Raw genomic sequence first — 18,482 nt, forward strand, 5'->3', positions numbered from 1 at the left:
TGCGTCCTTTTCTGTTTGAAATACCTGGACAGGCTTCTGTTTTCTTGATTCAATTGACTGACAAAGTAATGGGTAACAAAGTAATTCCAGGAGGCAGAACCCCAGAAATGGGAACTGAAATTGCTTACCTGATAAATTATTTATGATTGATTTCGGAGGAAATGATCATCAGTGGAAAGGAGACAGGGGCAGTCCCGGCAGACTGTGGCAAATCTGACACATGAATGATCATCTACATTTGCCTGAAATGAAGTGGCGATTAACAGCAAGCCTTTGGGGAGACAGATGCTGTTGCAAGAGAATGTTTAGGAATGAGGACTGCAAGGACCGTGGAGCGACTGACCTTTCATCACTGCATTGGAGCCTACACAATGAGAAGGATGATCTCAGAACTCCAAGCTCTCAGCTAGAGACAAGGTCAGAGAGCAAGGGTTCCCATTACTGTCCTAAAACCATTGATTTTCTCTTATAACCACAGGATGAATGTGATCGTAAGGGTGAATGTTTTTGAAAGTCAGACCCAAAGTTTGTCACAACAGCTTGCCAAGTCTCAACACCAAATGAATTAATTCACAGCCTCACCAGGTGTCTCATGTGAAAGAATTTGTGTGGAAAGAACCTGACCTTGAGAACCGGAATGGTGACATTTCTACAGATCCTGATAAAGCCCAGTACTATAAATGCCCAAATCACCACCACTCGCCAAAGCAGCTTTTCCCCTCCTTGGGCCAAGGACTGTAGGCAGCTGGTGCTTGTGAATCCTGTAATTACCTCCAGAGTTGCCGATTTTCCTGGAGACCAGCCCACACCGCTATAACTCAGGAGCAGTCCTGGGAGAACCCAGGGAGCCAAGACAGGTTGGAACCAGAAGACGGTGGGCTTCACACCACATGGAAGATTTTCCAGCAGATCTTCCAGAAAGCTGGGCCTAGTGGTGGGCATGGGCTCTATGGGGTGCACACTCACAGGTCTGAACTGAGAAGAAAGAAGCACACTGAGGGGCTTTGTCAAAGTTATCAACATGCATGAGCTGACCAGGGATGATACGGGCTCAGAGTGTTTCTCTAGTGTCTGCAAATGTCCCTTGAGCGGATGTCGAGGCCAATGTCCCCCCTGGCCAGGGCATTGTGCCCATTCGGTGGTCAGAAAAATGGGCCAAGGATGGTGCCAAAGAGGCAGGAGGGAAGCCACCTGCAGAAGCTAGAGGCAGGGATCAAAATGACAAGGTTTCCCTCCTGAGGCCAGTTGTGCTGGTAGCTCAGAAGAGTGTGGAAGAGGATGGCCCTTGGTGCTGGGCTGGAGCGTCTGAGCAGCACCAAGGACCAGAATCATCCTGCGGCATTGCTCTGCCCACACTGCACCCAGGTCAGGACAGAAGGAATTGCCCATGGGGTTCAGGTGACAGGCCCTGGAACCTCAGCCTGCAGGCTGGTTTAAGCTCTGGGCACTTGATGTGTAGGGCCTGAGAAGGACATGGTTGCTGCCTGGAAGAGAAGACCCTGGGGTTCCTGTGGGGGCTGGGGGGCAGACAGCATGTGATGCCTGGTGCTTCTACCCACCCCCTGGGATCCTCTGGGTCCCAGGGCACCACCCCTCCCCCATAGGCCCATGCAAGAGGCCCTAGAGTGTCTGGACTCCCCCCAAGGCTTCTGAGGAAGAATCACCCAGACAAAAAGGGAACTTCAGGAAGCAAGGGGTGCCAGCCAGGTTTCAATCCCATTCTTAGTTGTTGTAGCCCGTGGAGGAGTTCACAACTCAGGGCCAAGGTCCAGGGCCCGCGCAGGACACTAGCTTGGTGAGTCGGATGGGCAGGGAGCAGCTGGTCTGCAGAGGACCGGGGGACAGAGCCAGGGGAGAGCATGGAGGGGCATTGGTGGGAACTGCCAGACCTGCACAGGGAAACAGCCACAGGGAGTCTGAAATGAGCAGAGCAGGGAACAGGCCTTCTGGCTCAGAGAACAACTGGCCACTCGGGGCGAGTGGCTGGCCACATGGGGTTGGGAGCTGCCCACTGCAGAGACCAAGGAGCGGTGGCAGGGGCACAGCCACACAGAGCTGGATGCCAAAGGCAGGCAGAGGTGGGCTGCGGGGGGCCCTGAGCCTTTGAAGACAGTGCCAAGATAGGTGGGTGGAGGTCTGGGAGCTTCACAGTGTCTGAGTTGGGCTGGTGGCACAGGGCAGAGCCAGCTGGGACTGAGCCTGACACAGGGTGGGGCAAGGCAGGTGTGAACAGAGGGCTCAGGGATGGGGTGGGCTCAACACAAGGGAGGGGCCTTCCAGTGGCCAGAGGGCTCAGTCCAGACTCATGGAGCCAGTAGGAGCCCAGGGGATGGTCAGAGAAGGTGGCAAAGGGGCTTCCTAGGCTACAGTCAGGGCCAAGGGCAGGGGGGCTCAGAGTGGGTATCCCTGTACCTAAGCTCAGTGGGTAAGGGGCTGGGCCCAGGGCAGGTATTGAGTGGGCAGCAGGATGGGCGTCAGGAAGAAAGGGTCAGATCAAGGGACCTAGAGTTAAAAGGGTGGTGTCAGGCCCCCCAGAGTAGACATAGGGCTGAGAGGAGGGGATCCAGCCGTAGTTGGGGGTCAACACTTGTCCTGCCAGTGAGGAGATCAGGGGCCTAAGCTGGGCTTGGGGAGGTTGGGATGAGGCCTGACAGGGGCCAGGAACTCATCTGGGAGGAAACTAGGGAAATGGGGCTGGGGTAGGGAGTACGAGGAACTGGGGGCTACAAGCTGAGAGCTGGGAATTGTGGGTTGGGAGATAGGGCTAGAGGCTAGTTGTTAGGGGTTGGGAGCTAGTGGCTCAGATCTGGTGAACAGCCTGGTAACTGGGTGCTAGCAGCTGGGAGCTAAGTGCTAGGGGCTTGGGATTGGGGGGATAGTAGCAGAGAGGTAGGGGCTGGGAGCTGAGAGCTGGAAGCTGGGTGCTGGGAGATAGGGGCTTGGGGCTGGGTGTTAGAAGTGGAGAATTGGGGGCTTGGGGCTAGGGGCTGGGAGCTGCAAGCTGAGGACTGGGGGCAAGAAACTGGGTTCTGGGGGGGCTGAATGGTTGGAGGTTGGAGCTGAATGCTGGGTATTAGGAGCTGGGAGCTGAGTTCTAGGTGCTAGGGGCTGGACACAGAGACTGGATCCTAGGGGCTTGTAGCTAAGTGATAGGAGCTGTGTGTTAGGAGCTGGGAGCTGGAGACTGGAAGTTAGGGGGCTGGGGGCTGGGTACTGGGAGCTAGAAGCTAGGAGCTGGGAGCCAGGTGCTAGGGACTTGGAAGTAGGTACTATGTTTTGGGAGCTAGGGCTAGGGACTGGGTGGTAGGAGCTGGGATCTGGGGAACAGGGGTTAGGAGCTAAGAACTAGGAGCTGGGGGCTGAGAGCTGTGAACTAGGGGATAGGGGCAGGGTGCTAGGAGCTGGGAGCTATGAGCTGGGGACTGGGAACTGGGTGCTGAGAGCTGGTGTCTGGGAGCTGGGGCTAGAGATTGAGAGCCTGGGTCTGAGAGCTGGGGGTTGGTGGATGAATGCTGGGAGCTGAGAGGTCAGAACTAGGGCTGGAAGCTGGGTCTAGGAGCTAGGAGCCTGGGGCTGAGAGCTGGAGGCTGGTAAGTGATGCTGAGAGCTGACTGGTAGGTTCTGAGCCTGGGAGCTTGATGCTAGGAGCTGGGGGCTGGGGGCTGGAGCCTAGAAGGTAGGGGTCGGGAGCTAGGGTCTGGGAGCTCGGTGCTAGGAGCTGCAAGCTAGGAGCAGAGAGCTAGGAGTTAGGGACAGGGAGCTGAGGGCTAGGAGCTGAGGGCTGGGAGCTGGGGCCTAGGAGCTGGCAGCTGGGACCTGGGTACGAAGAGCTGGCTCCTAGGAGCTGTGGGCCAGGAGCTTGGGGCTTGGCGCTGGGGGTTAGGAGCTGAGGAATAGGAGCTGGGAGCTGGGAGGTAGGAGCTAGGAGCTGGAGGCTAGGGTCTGGGTGCTAGGAACTAGGGGCTAGGAGCTGAGGGCTAGGAGTAGGGGACTAGGAGCTGGGTACGGGGAGCTGGGGGTTAGGAGCTGGGGGCTGAGAGCTAGGTGCTATGAGCTGGGGGCTGGGAGCTCAGGGCTAGGAGCTCAGGGCTGGAAGCTCGGGCCTAGGAGCTAGAGACCATGACCTGGATGCTAGGAGCTGGCTGCTAAGAGCTGGAGGCTAGTAGCTGGGGGCTTGGAGCTGGTTGCCAGGAGCTGGGGACTGGGGACTGGGAGCTGGGAGCTGGGGGCTAGGAGCTGGGGCTGGGAGTTGGGGGCTAGGAGCTGGGGGCTGGGAGATGGGGGCTAGGAGCTGGAGACTAGGAGCTGGGTGCTGGGAGCTCAGGGCTGAGAGTGGTAGCTGGTAGCTGAGAGCTGAGAGCTGGGAGCTAGGAGCTGATTACCAGGACCTGGGGGCTAGAACCTGGTAGATGGTTGCTAGGAGCTGAGGGCTAGAAGCTGGCTGCTAGGAGCTGGGGGCTAGGGGCTGGGTGCTAGGAGTTCGGGGTTGGGAGATGAGTGCTAGGAGCTGGGGTCTTATTCCTAGGAGCTGGGCTAGGATCTGGCTGCTAGGAGCTGGCTAGGGGCTGGGGGGAGCTGGGGGCTGGGTGCTAGGAACTGGGAACTCGATGCTAGGAGCTTGTTGCTAGGAGCTGGGAGCTAGGAGCTGGGTGCCAGGGGCTGGTTCCTAGGAGGTGGGGGCTGAGACCTGGGTGCTAGGAGCTGGTTGCTAGGAACTGAGAGCTGGAAGCTCAATGCCTGCAGCTGCGGGCTAGGAACTGGGTGCTAGGAGCTGGGGGCTGGAGGAGCTGAGGGCTAGGAGCCAGGGGCTAGAAGCCGGGGGCTTGTTGCTAGGAGCTGGGCTAGGAGCTGGCAGCTAGGAGCTGGGGCTAGGAGCTAGGGGCTAGGAGCTGGGTGTGAGGAGCTTGGGGCTAGGAGCTGGGGGCTAGGAACTGGGTGCTAGGAGCTCAGGGCTGGGAGCTGGGGGCTAGGAGCCAGGGATAGGAGCTGTATGCTTGGAGGTAGGTGCTAGGATCTGGGTGTTAAGAGCTAGGGTCTGGGAGCTGGGTGCTAGGAGCTGGCTAAGAGCTTGGGGCTGTGGGCTAGCAGATGGGCACTAGGAGCTGGGAGCTAAGAGCTGGGGGTGTGGGCTGGGAGCTAGATGCTAGGAGCTGGGGAATGGGAGCTGAGGACTGGGTGTTAGGACCTGGGGGCTGAATACTGAGAGCTGGTATTTGGGAACCAGGAGCTGGGGGCTGGTAGCTGGTGGCTGAGTTCTAGAAGCTGGGGACTGGAAACTGAGAGCTAGCAGCTGTGATTTGGGAGCTGGCTGCAGGGAGTTGAGGTCTGAGAGCTGGGGCCGAGAGTTGGGGGTGGGAGCTGATTGCTCTGACAGGAGAGACTGAGGGCCTTGGCAGCCGAACAGCTGTACCAAAGGTCTTGTCTGGCGGCCCAGGGAAGAAGCACAGTGCTGAGAAGTGAATGAATAGAGGAGGACCACCTGGCAGGTCTGGGCTGCATGTGCTGGGGCTGGCAGAGGGGCAGAGGGCCTGAGGACACCAAACTGGGGCCTGAGTTCAAGGCCTGTGCAGGGGGCCTCAGGGCAGGAGAGGAGGAGGCTTGGGAGTCCTGTAGCAGCTAGGGCAGGGGCTCTGGTTGGTCAGTGCTGAGGGCCCTGAGGTGGGCGAGGTACTTTGAGCTGGGAAATCTGGGAGGTGCCCGGCCCGAGCTGACCAATGGTGAGCAGGTGGGCAGAGGCAGGAGACTGGTTTGGCATGAGCTCCAAGGTTGGTGCAGGGAGGAGACCCTGGGCAGTGGAGGCCCCAGGGTTGAGGCAGAAGCCAGAGGCTCCTCCAAAGGCCTCAGCTCTGTTTCAGGTGTGGTGGTGTTAAGGGGTGGGAACACAAGGTGGTTGACCCAGCAGAGGGTCCTGAGCAGGGGCTGCTGGAACCTGTGGTATAAATGGGCAAGGGAGAGGGGGCTGCCAGAGGGGCCCATAGTTGGAGGGCACAGGCCTGGAAGGTGTGGGCTTGAGCTTCTGAAGCCTGAGGACTCAGGGACAGAGGGTGTACTCAGCGTGCCTGGGACTCACTGTAGTGGCACAAGCAGAGAAGAAGAGGATCCAAGGGCAGGTGCATGGCTCCCAACTGGGCTAAGGTGCGCAGAGGTGCCCTGGTTTCAGGGGTTTCTGGGCTAGGAAGCAGGGCCTGAGGGTGGGTGGGGCTCAGGCTTAACTGATAGACCTTGTAGCCAGGTGGGCAAAGGCAGGGACAAGCTGAGTTTGGGTTGTGGAGGGAGCAGGAGGTAGTACCTTGGGGCTAGCTCAGGCAGGACCATGCTAGGAGGAGGAAGTGTCTGGGTGAGTAAGGAGCAGGAAAGTGGCCAGGAAGGACAGGTAGGCCACAGTGTGGGGAGTGGGGGTGCTGGATTGGTGGAGTCAAAGGGGGCCAAAGTAACACAGGCCCAGAGGAACAGATTAGAAGGAGCCTAGGCTGGGGGCTTGGGCTGGACCAGTGGAAGGAATCGGGGCAGAGAAAGACATGCCCATGCTCCCAGGGGCTTGGTCCAGGACAGGGAGGGGCCTGGCCAGCAGTCACTGACATGACACAAGGCCTGGACAGCCTTCACTACAGAGAGAGATCCTTCCTGGCAGGAGGGGGTGGACTCCAGGAGACCTGGAGACACAGAAGGCAGAGAGAAGAAAGAGAAGAGGCTCTGGGTGGAACAGCCTGGACTGGAATTCTGGTAGGGTGCCGCAGAGACTGCCACCCCCAAGGACAGGGCCGAGCTAGGACAAGAGGGGCCAGAGATGGTCACTGGCTGAAAGACCATAGAGAAGCTGGCTAGAGCAAGGGCCCACAGTTGGGGGTCAGGCAGAGGAGGAGGGAACCTGGTGCCACCTACCTTAAGGCTAATGGATAAGCAAAGTGGGAGGAAGGGACTGGGACACCCCAGGGCTGAGCTGGCTCTAGGTGGTCTTGGAAAGCTGGCCAGGCTGACTGAGCCAAGCCCATGGTCCTGGTGTAGTCAGCGAGGCCACAGCCAATATTGGTCCTAGAAACACAGCAGGTCAGATATGTCCCAGGCCTGGCATCATCCTAGGGCCCTCCAGAGAGGGGGTACTGTGGTGGGAGCAGGTGGGTCTGGCCAGCTGTGTGATCCAGGTGTGTGCCCCAGCTGTGTACCCCTGGTGCCTGTGAGCACAGAGGACTGGCCTGGCAGACAGGCAGCAGGGCTTGGCCTGGGCACATGGTCATTTGGGGCTCCCTGTCTTGCAGCCTCCACCACGGCCCCATCAGTCTTCCCCCTGGCCTCTGGCTGTTGTACCACAACCGAATCCAAGGTGGCCCTGGCCTGTCTGGTCACCAACTACTTCCCAGAGCCAGTGACAGTGTCCTGGAACTCTGGAGCCCTGTCTGGGGCACAAACCTTCCCGGCCGTCCTGCAGTCGTCTGGCCTGTACTCCCTCAGTAGCATGGTGACCGTGCCTGACAGCGGCTGGACCAGCCAGACCTATACCTGCAACATCGCCCACCCGGCCAGCAACACCAAGGTGGACAAGAAGATCGGTGAGCCATCAGCATGGTTGCACTGGGGACCCACAGCCTGTGTCCCCAGCAGACAGGTTTGGGATCAAATGCAGGGCAGCTGGTGACCCCTGCCGGTCTCCTCCCACTAAAGGGCCCTGCCTGCCCCACCCTGGGGTCCCACAAATTCAAGGAGGGTGTCTTCTGGGGTCCCCCGCCAGGCACAGGGGACACACAGGCTGGATACCCATAATCCAGTCTCTGGGCTCAGAACCGGATGGTGGGTCTCAGAGCCACCAACTGCTGCATGGAAGAGCCTAACTTGACCTCATCCCAGTCTGAGGGCAAAATGTTCCCTCTCCCAGCTGGGATGCCCACTCTCCTTTCCACTAAGGTAACCCTCTCTGTCTGTCTGCTCTCTCTACAGGTAAACAAACCACCTGCCCCAAGCCACCTGAATGCCCCGAATGCAAGTGCCCAGGTAAAGTGAGCCCCACCCTTGCCAAGAGGAGCCAGCCCCAATGGGAGGATAAGCCCAATCCACGCCCTAGCCCCCATGGCCCTGTCACTGACTTTCAGCTCTTCCCACCAGCTCCTGAATGCCTGGGAGGACCTTCCATCTTCATCTTCCCCCCCAAGGCCAAGGACACCCTCGTGATCACCCGAACCCCTGAGGTGACATGCGTGGTGGTAGATGTGGACCAGGACCACCTTGAGGTCCAGTTCAGCTGGTACGTGGATGGCAAACAGGTGTACACAGCCACAACCAGCCTGCAAGAGGAGCTGTACAACAGCACGTACCGCCTGGTCAGCTCACTCCCTATCACACACCAGGACTGGCTCAAGGGCAAAGAGTTCAAGTGCAAGGTCAACAATGGGGACCTCCCATCACCTATTGAGAGGGTCATCTCCAAGGCCAAAGGTGAAGCAGCAGGAGGGCAAGAAGGGGTGGGCAACCCCTTCCTCTGCACTGGGAATAACTCTCTCCACCTTTGTCCCCACAGGGCAGCCCCAGGAGCCACAGGTGTATGCCCTGCCCCCACATCAAGATGAGCTGACCAAGGACAAGGTCAGCATCACGTGCCTGGTGAAGGCATTCTACCCGTCTGACATTGATGTTACGTGGCAGAGGAACCAGCAGCCAGAGCCTGAGAAGAGCTATGAGAACACTGAACCCCAGCTCGAGGCTGATGGGACCTTCTTTCTGTACAGCAAGCTCACAATGCCCAAGGACAGATGGCAGCACGGAGATATTTTTACCTGCGTGGTGCTGCACGAGGCGCTGCACAACCACTACATCCAGAAGTCCATCTCCCTGTCTCCTGGTAAATGAGCGCTGGCCAGCAGGCCCAGCGAGTGCCTCCCCCACTGTTTGCTGGGGCCCCTGAGAACACCTGGAACCTCACCTGTAAATACCCCCCAGGCGATCCATCCCGAAAATAAAGCACACAGCTCCGTCCTGGGGTCCTGCAAGACTGGCATGATTCTTTCTGAGGCCCACGTGAGCCTGGGCTCTGCGGGACTGTGGGGTCAGGCGGGGCCTGAGATCTGCACTATCACCATTGGGGGAGAGCGCGGGGGGTCTGTGCAGGCCACATGGGAGAAGCCAGCCATAGGCAGGCTGCTACAGGGATAGGTCCTTTGCCAGCAGTATCTCCTCTCTGGGTCCCTCCACCACCCAGCAGCTACTCTGGGCTGGAGTGGGGGAGAGAACAGGTAGATGCACCTAGGAAAGCTGTGTGGTGGAGAGAGTGTCTGACTTGTCCCCTGGGGTCCCTGTTCACAGGGCCTTGCAGGAGCTCCCCATGGTGGCTCTGTGTTCACATGGAAGCCCCTGGATATGGGGACATGCCCTCTTCTTCCACTGGGGCTCCAAGAACAGGCCACTCCACACAACACACTCAGGATCCAGACAGTCTGCCCAGGAGAGGGAGGGCACCGACCAGACACCCACATGCACACAGTACTCAGACCCATGAAAAAGAAGCCTCTCCTGCTAAACAACACTCCAGCACCCACGGATTATCTTCACACACACCGCACACACGCACTCACAAATACATGTATCACAGTGCACACACACATAAACAACACATGGGCAAGTGGGTACACATGCACGCTCACATAAAATCACACATACATGTACAAACGCATGGCACACATGCACTCACTCATATTCACACACCCACATATATACACACACGTACACATGCACACATACACACAGGTAAACACATGCAAACACACAGGCACACATGCACTTACAAGCACACACACACACCCTCGCACACGTGCATACATGGGCATGAGTGTAGACACAAATACGTGGACACGCTCACGCACACACATACAAGCACTCCCCTTGTACACTGGGGCTTCACACAGGGCAAACTGCACAATGCCTGCAAGCACAAGCCCAGGTCACATGAACACACACACCAACCTCATCCCACACCGTCCAAAGCTGCACAACTGCCCTGTGGGTTGCTCCCAGCTCATCCGTACCTGACCAACTCAGACAGGTCCCTACCTGCAAGGACCCACTTGCTTCCTCCCAGACACTCCCTCCAGAGCTGCTCAAATGGGAAACACTCCTGGTCTCCTCACATCACCATGAGCTCACACCTGTGATGAAAAAAACTGCCACCAGCCTCCTGAACATTCACACTCCTGCCCACTCACACATGGGGTCAAAAGCCCTTCACTGTCCCCAACATCACTTCTTAGCGTTGTGCTTCCCTGGGAAAGGCAGGCTGTACTGTCCCTCCTACCTCTGGACCTTTTTACCCAGGGGAGATGCAATGGAAGTCCCGGGGCCCAGGCAAGAGGCAGGGGGACTTGGGGTGGCTATGTCCCAGGATGGCCCCTTATGCTGTCCTGACCAGCCTAGTGCTGGTGGGCGAGCGAAAGCGAGTGGTTCTCACAGCTGGCTGGGCCGTAAGCAGGGACAGGGGTTCCCAGCCATGCTGGGGTCCAAGCTGTAGGAGAGGCATGGGACTGAGCATAGTACCCAAGGCTGGGGAGGCGTCCCCAGCACTGCCCTGAGAAACTATAGAAGTGCCATGGCCCGGGACAGCTGACCATGGGGCCCTGCTGGCTCAGCCCTTCCTGGGAGGGGGCAGGCAGGGAAGGCAGGGTGATGGGACTGGAGGGCCACCCCCAGCATAGATGCGGCCCTTCCTCCTGTACCTTCCTGTCTCCCATCTCTGTGCCAGCCCCCACAGCCAGAACACCCTCACTGATCCCTCATCCCCTTCCCAGAGCTGCACCCGGATGAGAGCTGTGTGGAGGCTCAGGATGGGGAGCTGGACGGGCTGTGGACCACCATCTCCATCTTCATCACCCTCTTCCTGCTCAGCGTGTGCTACAGTGCCACCATCACCCTCTTCAAGGTCTGATCCCCGGGGCCTCCACCCTGTGCCAGCCCCCAACCCCCAGCCCCCAGCCCATCACCCCCCACTGCGGGCTACTTTGCCAGTAGGGTCCCCATGCATGGAGCAGCTGGACCCCAGGCGGGTAGGCAGAAGGAGAGAGGGGGCCTCAGAGCTCAGGGCCTATGGCCATAAGGACCTGGGTTGGCCTGCTCACTGTCGCCACCCTATCACCCGCAGGTGAAGTGGATCTTCTCCTCGGTGGTGGAGCTGAAGCAGTCCATCGTCCCCGACTACAGGAATATGATCAGACAGGCTGCCTAGGGGCTGCTGAGAGAGGAACACATAGAAGCCGAACCCACCACCGGCTTCAGTGGCTCCACCCTCCACCCAAGCTCCACCTTGCCCTCTGACCTCACCGCTCCTGACCACTTACTACCCTCTGACCATGCTGTCTCATTTCCCTCCTGTCAGGGAACCTGGTGGATAGCAGGTTCTCCCCCAGACCTCAGCAGCCTGGATACCCCACTACCCCATACCTAAATAGCATTTACAGCAACACAGGGAGTGCCAGTGGGGTCATCGCACTGGGAGACCCTCAGAGTCAGCTGTGCATGTCCATTCTGGAGGAGGGGATGGGCCGGTACTTTCCATGTTCATTTGGAGCAGGGACCTGAGTTCAAGCCCCACCCCAGGCCTGGTCCTGAGAGGCACCAAATCTCAAAGATCCTTGATGGGGACATCATGTGCCAAGACAGGGTAGTCACTGACCATCACCCCCAGAAGGGGTGCTCCCTGGGAAGTGCTGCAGTCTTCACTGAATGGCCCTTCCTCCAGCCCTCACCTGGCCAGTTCCGCCCTGGGAGACTGCTGGGATTCCCCCACCACTTCTGTGACCCCTGGCCATTTCAAACAGGAAAGTTGGTCTCTGGCTCTTGGGAAAGGGCTTTCCATCCAATCCTGGACTCGCACACAGCGCTCTTAGATGTACAGTTCAACCGAAGGGACAGATGCTTCCAGCCTTTGCCTGCATGGGGGCCAGTCAAGGGGCTTGACCCAGGATACCCACCATCTCCTGGCCACCGACCCAGTTCCAGCTCAAGGCCCAGCCTCGTGACCCAAGAGACTACCTGAGAAGCCCTGGGCCATACCCACAGACACTGCAGGGTCTGGGGAGGGTGCAAGGGCAGGACCTCTGGGTGAGGGTGGGCATATGAGCCAATCAGAAAGGACATCAGGTCTGAGGGGCAAATGGCTGGAAAACCTCCTGGAAAGTGGCCTGGTGACCAGTGCCCAAAGTGGCCAGAACATGTCATGGGAGGCCCCCTCCATGTGCCCCTGGACAGAGGTGGCCGAAGACAAAGAGAATGGAGTCAAGAAGAATGAGCAGATACTGAGTGGGCATCTGGTGAACAAGACTCTGATGGGGAGCTGTGCCAGCCTGGCCACATGCACGGAGGTCCCAGGGCCAAGCATTGCCACCCCTCTGGGCTCCCTGTCTCCCATCTTCTCTTCGAGCAAATATCCAGCAGAGTCACACCACAAAGGAACCAGAGTGCTGACCCCACATCTTAAGGTGGGAAGAAGAATGACCCAAATGGAAGCAAACAACACCAAAGAAATGCCACATCCATCAGCTTTATAGCTTCTTACCTCTTTTTAATTTTCTGAATTCCCTTGATTTTCTTTCATGTAAATGTGTTGTTTTCGTTTTTCCATTACAGTAAAATGGCCTTAAACCATATGATTTGTCATGCTGGTACTCTTTCTACAGTGACACCATTTGAGCCCTTCAAGTACCAACCCCAGCAGTGAGATTGCCCAAGCCATGGGTCCCAGAGCACCCTGCACACACTCAGATCCCAGCACTGGCCAGGGTCTCCTGGGTGTCTCCAGCATTGGTGTCCCTTCTTCTCCAGCACACTTCTACCTTGCAGTTAGGGAGGCATCAGATGTGCCTGCCCATTTGCCCTGTGGTGTAGGCAGGACAAATGAGTCTAAGGACAGCCTCCACCCTCACTGGAGGGACTGTGGCCAGCATTGTGTGGGAAAAGGCCCCAGCCGACACCCATCGTTCCAGGTGGTTGAGGATAGCAGGCCAGGAGTAGTGATCTCAGCACCTGAGATGGATGGATCCAGGAGGTTCCAGGAGGCTATTCAAGGATGCAGCTGAGGCTGGGGGAGCAGAGCCCAAAGGCACTGCACAGGAGATATGTCTAGCCTTGGCCATTGCTAAGGGAGAAACCTCATGCTGTGCTGGAAGGGGGCCAGAACCAGGTGGGATGACCAAAAAAGGGCCATCAAAGAGCCAGGCCAAAAGCACCTTTCAGTTGCTGACCCATGTCCCGGAGGCTGTAGGGAGATGCAGGTAATTTTACTCAGAGAAGGGGTATGGAGGGGCTCGTTGGATCGTGCTCCTCCTCGGGAGCTGCTCTGAAGACAGGGAGGCCAGGAGGGCAGCTATGACAGTCCAGAACCAACTTCTGGAATGGATGTGGGTGGGAAGCAGGGGCCATGCAACAGGCCACGATTGGGTCCTTGCCACTTGTCTCACTTCCGTAGTCCTACCTTAAGAGAAATACCACAACTGGGAGGCTTTAAAGAGCCAGAATTTATTGTCTCACAGTTCTGGAGGTTAGAATCAGCTCTAAGGGGGGAAGGGGGTCTGTTTTTGTTGATAGCCCCAGCAGTTCCTTGGCATTCTTTGGTGTTTGTCTTCACCCTGTGTGTGTCTCTGTGTCTATCCTGCTCTTTTATAAGATACCAGTCAGAAATGATTCGGTGTAGGACCCATCCTGCTCAGTATGACCTCATCACGTGACAAAGAATACCGTTTCCAAACAGGGTCACTTTTACAGGTATGAGGTTAAGACTTAAATGTAATTTTTTTTTTAAGGGGTGGGAGGTGGAGAGAGTGGGGAGAGTATTGGTGGTTCAGTTGTAGAATTCTCATCTTCCATGCAGGAGATCTGGATTCAATTATTGACCAATGCACCACCTGTCAGTCAGTGGAGGCTTACATGCTGCTATGATGCTGAACAGCTTTCAGCGGAGCTCCAGGCTAAGATGGACTATGAAGAAACACCTGGTGAACTACTTCTGAAAATCAACCAGTGAAAACTCTATGGAGTGTAATGGCCTCATCCACAACCAGCCATGATATTCAAACACGACAAGACAGCGCTTTGTTCCACTGTACACAGGCTCACCATGAGTTTGAGGCTGACATGACAGCAAAGAATGACAAGAACTCTCCCACTTACAGAGCCAAAGTAACTTTTGGGGGAATCAATTCACCCCATAACACCACCAGAGGGTCCTTGCATTAGACACAGGGCCAAGCTTCAGAGAGCCTGAGACAGCAGGTTGTGCTCAGTAAGTGCTGTGAAATTGTGGCCCTCTAAAGCGTAAGGCTTCTGTCTTATGGAGCTGCATACAAGGGTCAAAGGGTACTGGGTATGCCATTCAATTCTGGCCTGAGGGGCCTTTCAGACAATGGGGTATACCACCTGCCAGCCCTATCCCAGCTAAGGAGAGAGCTCCCAAGCTACCATCAGTCCATTCACACACTTGGACACCAAGTCGAGGCCAGGACACAGCTGAGCAAATCCAGACAATGCCAGAGAAGACAGATGTCCAGGGAGTTCTCCACCCAGATATGGTCCTGGCCCTCAAACCTTGCCTGGAATGCTGAGCATGGGCACCCCCTTTCCTGCAGCTCTGGATGAAGCAAAGGCTGCCACTCTCTGACCTCCACAGTGCACTTGGGACCCATGGCTCAGTCCCTGCACTTGATGGCCAGGCCACGCAGGACGTCCATGGGGTGAAGTCCAAGGATGGCATCTAAGAGTGCCTTCAAGTTTGCAGAACTGCAGTATGGGCAGGAAGAGGAGAGAAATGAGCACTGACATTCTAGCCCCTTCTTCATGTTGTATCCCATGGTCCAGCCCAGGCCCTGCTATGGACGTGGCCTGGGCTGGGTAGATGGCAAAGGTCAGTGACGTGACGAAAGTCACCCCACTGGCATGTAGAGTGGTGGGTCTGTGCCTGGACCTCTGGATTCCAGGCTAGTAACCTTACCGAACATGACCAATGTCACCCCACAGGCAAGTAGAGTGGTGAGTCTGTACATGGACCTCTGGATTAGAGGCTAGTTACCTTCCCCAACATATGGCCAGCCCCCAACCTCAGTTCAAATGTAGGCTGCAGATGTTCAGGCCAGAGGAAAGAAACCAGAGGGGAGGTAAGAGCTTGTCCACATAGGGTGTGAGAAAAGACCACACCGAGAGGGGCCCAGCAGCGCTGGGAATACAAAGACAGACCCAAGACATAATTCACAAAACACACACAACCAAGCAGACAAGTTGGCTCTCAGGCAGACTGTGTCGAGCTCTCCAGCTGTATCCTCATCCTGATGGTAAATCACAGTACTGCTCCTCACTATTCACTACACCCCACTTGCTGTGAGCATGCTATCCCCCTGAGAGGAGGATACTCATGCCGCCACTGACATTGGCCTTGGTGGCCCACCCTGTTTTCAAAGTGTGGCTCCACCATTGCTCCTTTTCTCTTGCTTGAGATTGGCATGTTCCAAAAAGAACTTTTCCTTCAGCCTGGATCCAAGAACAAAGAAGGCACTGACGACAGAGCCACAAAGAGTCACAGACAACTGCAGGAGACATGGAAATGGGAGAGAACAAAAACTATTATGCTACAAGCCATTTTCATTTGGGGGTTGCTTGTTACCGTGGCATATGCTAGCAAAAGCATCGTCAAAATGGTTCTCTAGCACTTGAAGTAACTCGAATAAGCATTAGAATTCAATAATAACCGTGACTGATGTTTGCACAGTGATTTGACTTTCAGAGTTTTCTGAGACTGTCTTAGTGTCCTAGGGCTATCATAAAAAATACCACAAAATGAGTGGCTTCAAAGAATAGAAATTTGTCTCACAGTTCTGAAGGCTGGAAGTCCAAAGCAGGGTCTCGACCATGTCCATTGCCTCCAAGGGCTCCCCCCATGCCTCTCTCGTAGCTTCTAGTGGCTGCCAGAAATCCATGAGAATCCTTGGCTTGCTACCATATCTGCCTCATCATTCTTCTGTCTCCCTGCCCCTTTCTAGTTTCTTCCCTTTTATAAGACACCTTTCAGAAGGGATTAGGACTAGGACACATCCTACTCCTGTGTGACTTAATTGATAATATATTTTTTAAAAGACCTTATTTTCTAAAACAAAATCACAGTTACAAGTACAGGGGTTAGGACTTCAGCATATTCTTTTAGGGGACACAACTTAATCCACAACAGTAATCCTTCTCTCATATCATGCTGATAATACCCTGTAAGAAGTAGGAGCCACTATCTCAATTTTACTGCTGAAGAAACGAAGACTTTAAAGAGGCTTCAGCATCCTACTTGTGGGTAGGAAGCAAGAACTTGAACTCAGGTATTTGGACTCCAAAGTTCATATGCCTTCTACTATTCCACACTGCCTTTTAAGAAGATTCCAGAAAACCATCCTGATCTCATTCCTGCCCAAGGGGGAAAGCAAGACTCAACCTAACCACTAAAAGTCAGACTCTAAGAGATTCTTCCAGCCCACAGAAGACAGAGGGCCATAGTAAGTTCTGAGAAGACACCATCTATTTATTTCTTAAACAAATATTTACCAAATGGCAACTTGGCACCACATGCCACTAGGCATCAGGCTCATAGGGCTTCTGCCTTCAAGAAATTTGGAGTGTGGGAACAGAAGCAGGCATCAAGTACGTAATTCTATAAACAATTATTTAAGTACAATTGAGGTAAGTGCTATGAATGAAAACTATGGGAGGCTATAAGGTCATGTAACAGAAAGAAGTGAACCCAGTATATGGGTTTAGAGAAGGATTTCTTAAGGCAGTGCCCTTGAACAAGACCCATAGAGGAAGCATGTGGTCGAGCTCACATCTGCTCATCAACACCTGGACTCCTGTCCTTCTGGGCCAAAGAAAACTAAACCTGCTAGACACTGAGGTTGGGTAGGATCACATGGGATAAAACATTTACAACACATTAAAGGATAATTTTTCTTAAGGGTATAGTCTTGACTCTCATATAGATATATAATGAACACATTTCAAAAATTGTATTTAACTTGTTAATTAAGATGTTCCACCCAGTTCAAATTAGAATTCAAAACCCTATTCTAACATACTTAAATCAGGAATGTTAAAATAAATTTATAAATACAAGTGATCTGTTTTTTTTTTCCATGGAAGGAGAGGAGGATTCATTTGTCCCTCCACCAAACATAATTTATATTGCTGCCAATATCTACACCCTGTATAGTAGTGAAGTAGCTCAAAGATAATGAAACACAGGCATAGAGCCCCACAGAATCAGATAACCTGGAAGGATGTGAAACACAAACCCTTGTTTTTCACTGAGGACACCCAGTATTCTTCGGTCCACTTCAAAGTCTTTCACAATTTTCCCCTACAAAGATAGCTAACTAACTAAAATACACGCAGAATACATAGAGCTCTCCTACAAATCAACTATAAAGATAAAACAATTCCATAGAAAAGTAAGTGGGCCAGAGAATTTAATAGGTATTTTACACAAGATAACCAGAAAGCCATGAAACATATGAAAAAGATACTGAACCACAGCAGCCATCAGGGAAATGAAAATGGAAAACCACATTAGAGAAAGTAGTTCTGATTCCAACAAGCGTGGAGTAGCTTGCATCAGACTAACCCTTTGACAGAGAACAGTTATAAACTCTGGGAAAACTATTTTTAAAACAAATATTTGAAGGCATGGAGCATGATCAAATGCAGACAGACTCTGGAGAGTATTCCTCCCTTTAAATATTTGCCTGAAGGCACTCTCCACTCCGCGCAGCCTGGTGCAAGCAGAGCTCAAGCAGACGACTGAAGTCTTAATGGCGAAAGGAGTCAGATAATGAAACTCTGGGCTGCATTTCCAGAGCTGCCAAGTTAAGGGAAGATACACAGTGAAATCTGAGGGGGCTGAAATTCCATGGCACTGCCTTGTTTTTCTGGATCTCCTAAGTTTTCCACCTTTGACAGAGTGAAGTCTTACCACTTTTCCATCACTTGTGTTAGTAGAAAATATTTGAGCTTTCCTTCTATGACAGGTTTCCACCTTACACAGGTTCTGGCTTTCACAGCATTTACTGTACATGAAAGGAGAAAGCCAATTGACTGGAAGAGATCCGTATTTACACCTACTCCCAAGAAAGGTGATCCAACCAAATGAAGAAATTATCGAACAATACCGTTAATATCACAGGGAAATGAAATTTTGCTGAAGATCATTCAAAAGTGGCTGCAGCAGTATATTGACAGTGAATGGCCAGGAATTCAAGCTGAATTCAGAAGAGGACATGGAACCAGCGATATCATTGCTGATGTCAGATGGATCAAGGCTGAAAACGGAGAATACCAGAAAAATATTGTGATGGTTAAGATTATGTGTCAATAGGCCTAGTCCATGGTTCTCAGTGTTTGGCAGTCATACAATGTGATCACTTCCCTGTTGATATTTGATAGGTGATCACCCCCATGATGGAATCTGCTGTGAGCAGCCAGTTAGTTGA

At 54.3% G+C, this 18,482-nt stretch overlaps 3 gene segments (V, D, J or C); all 3 read left to right on the forward strand.

Annotated features, from left to right (window-relative positions):
* LOC104846692 (immunoglobulin heavy constant gamma 1-like) overlaps positions 1 to 18,482 on the forward strand; it is a 398,675-nt gene that overhangs the window by 162,392 nt on the left and 217,801 nt on the right.
* LOC135228350 (immunoglobulin heavy constant gamma 1-like) overlaps positions 1 to 18,482 on the forward strand; it is a 441,642-nt gene that overhangs the window by 161,377 nt on the left and 261,783 nt on the right.
* Positions 7,338 to 8,993, forward strand: LOC104847351 (immunoglobulin gamma-1 heavy chain-like). The segment is given in 4 exon segments: positions 7,338 to 7,547; positions 7,933 to 7,986; positions 8,098 to 8,427; positions 8,510 to 8,993. Coding segments are annotated over 4 exon segments (807 nt in total).

Source organism: Loxodonta africana, chromosome 21, assembly GCF_030014295.1.
Source record: "Loxodonta africana isolate mLoxAfr1 chromosome 21, mLoxAfr1.hap2, whole genome shotgun sequence".
NCBI lineage: Eukaryota > Metazoa > Chordata > Mammalia > Proboscidea > Elephantidae > Loxodonta > Loxodonta africana.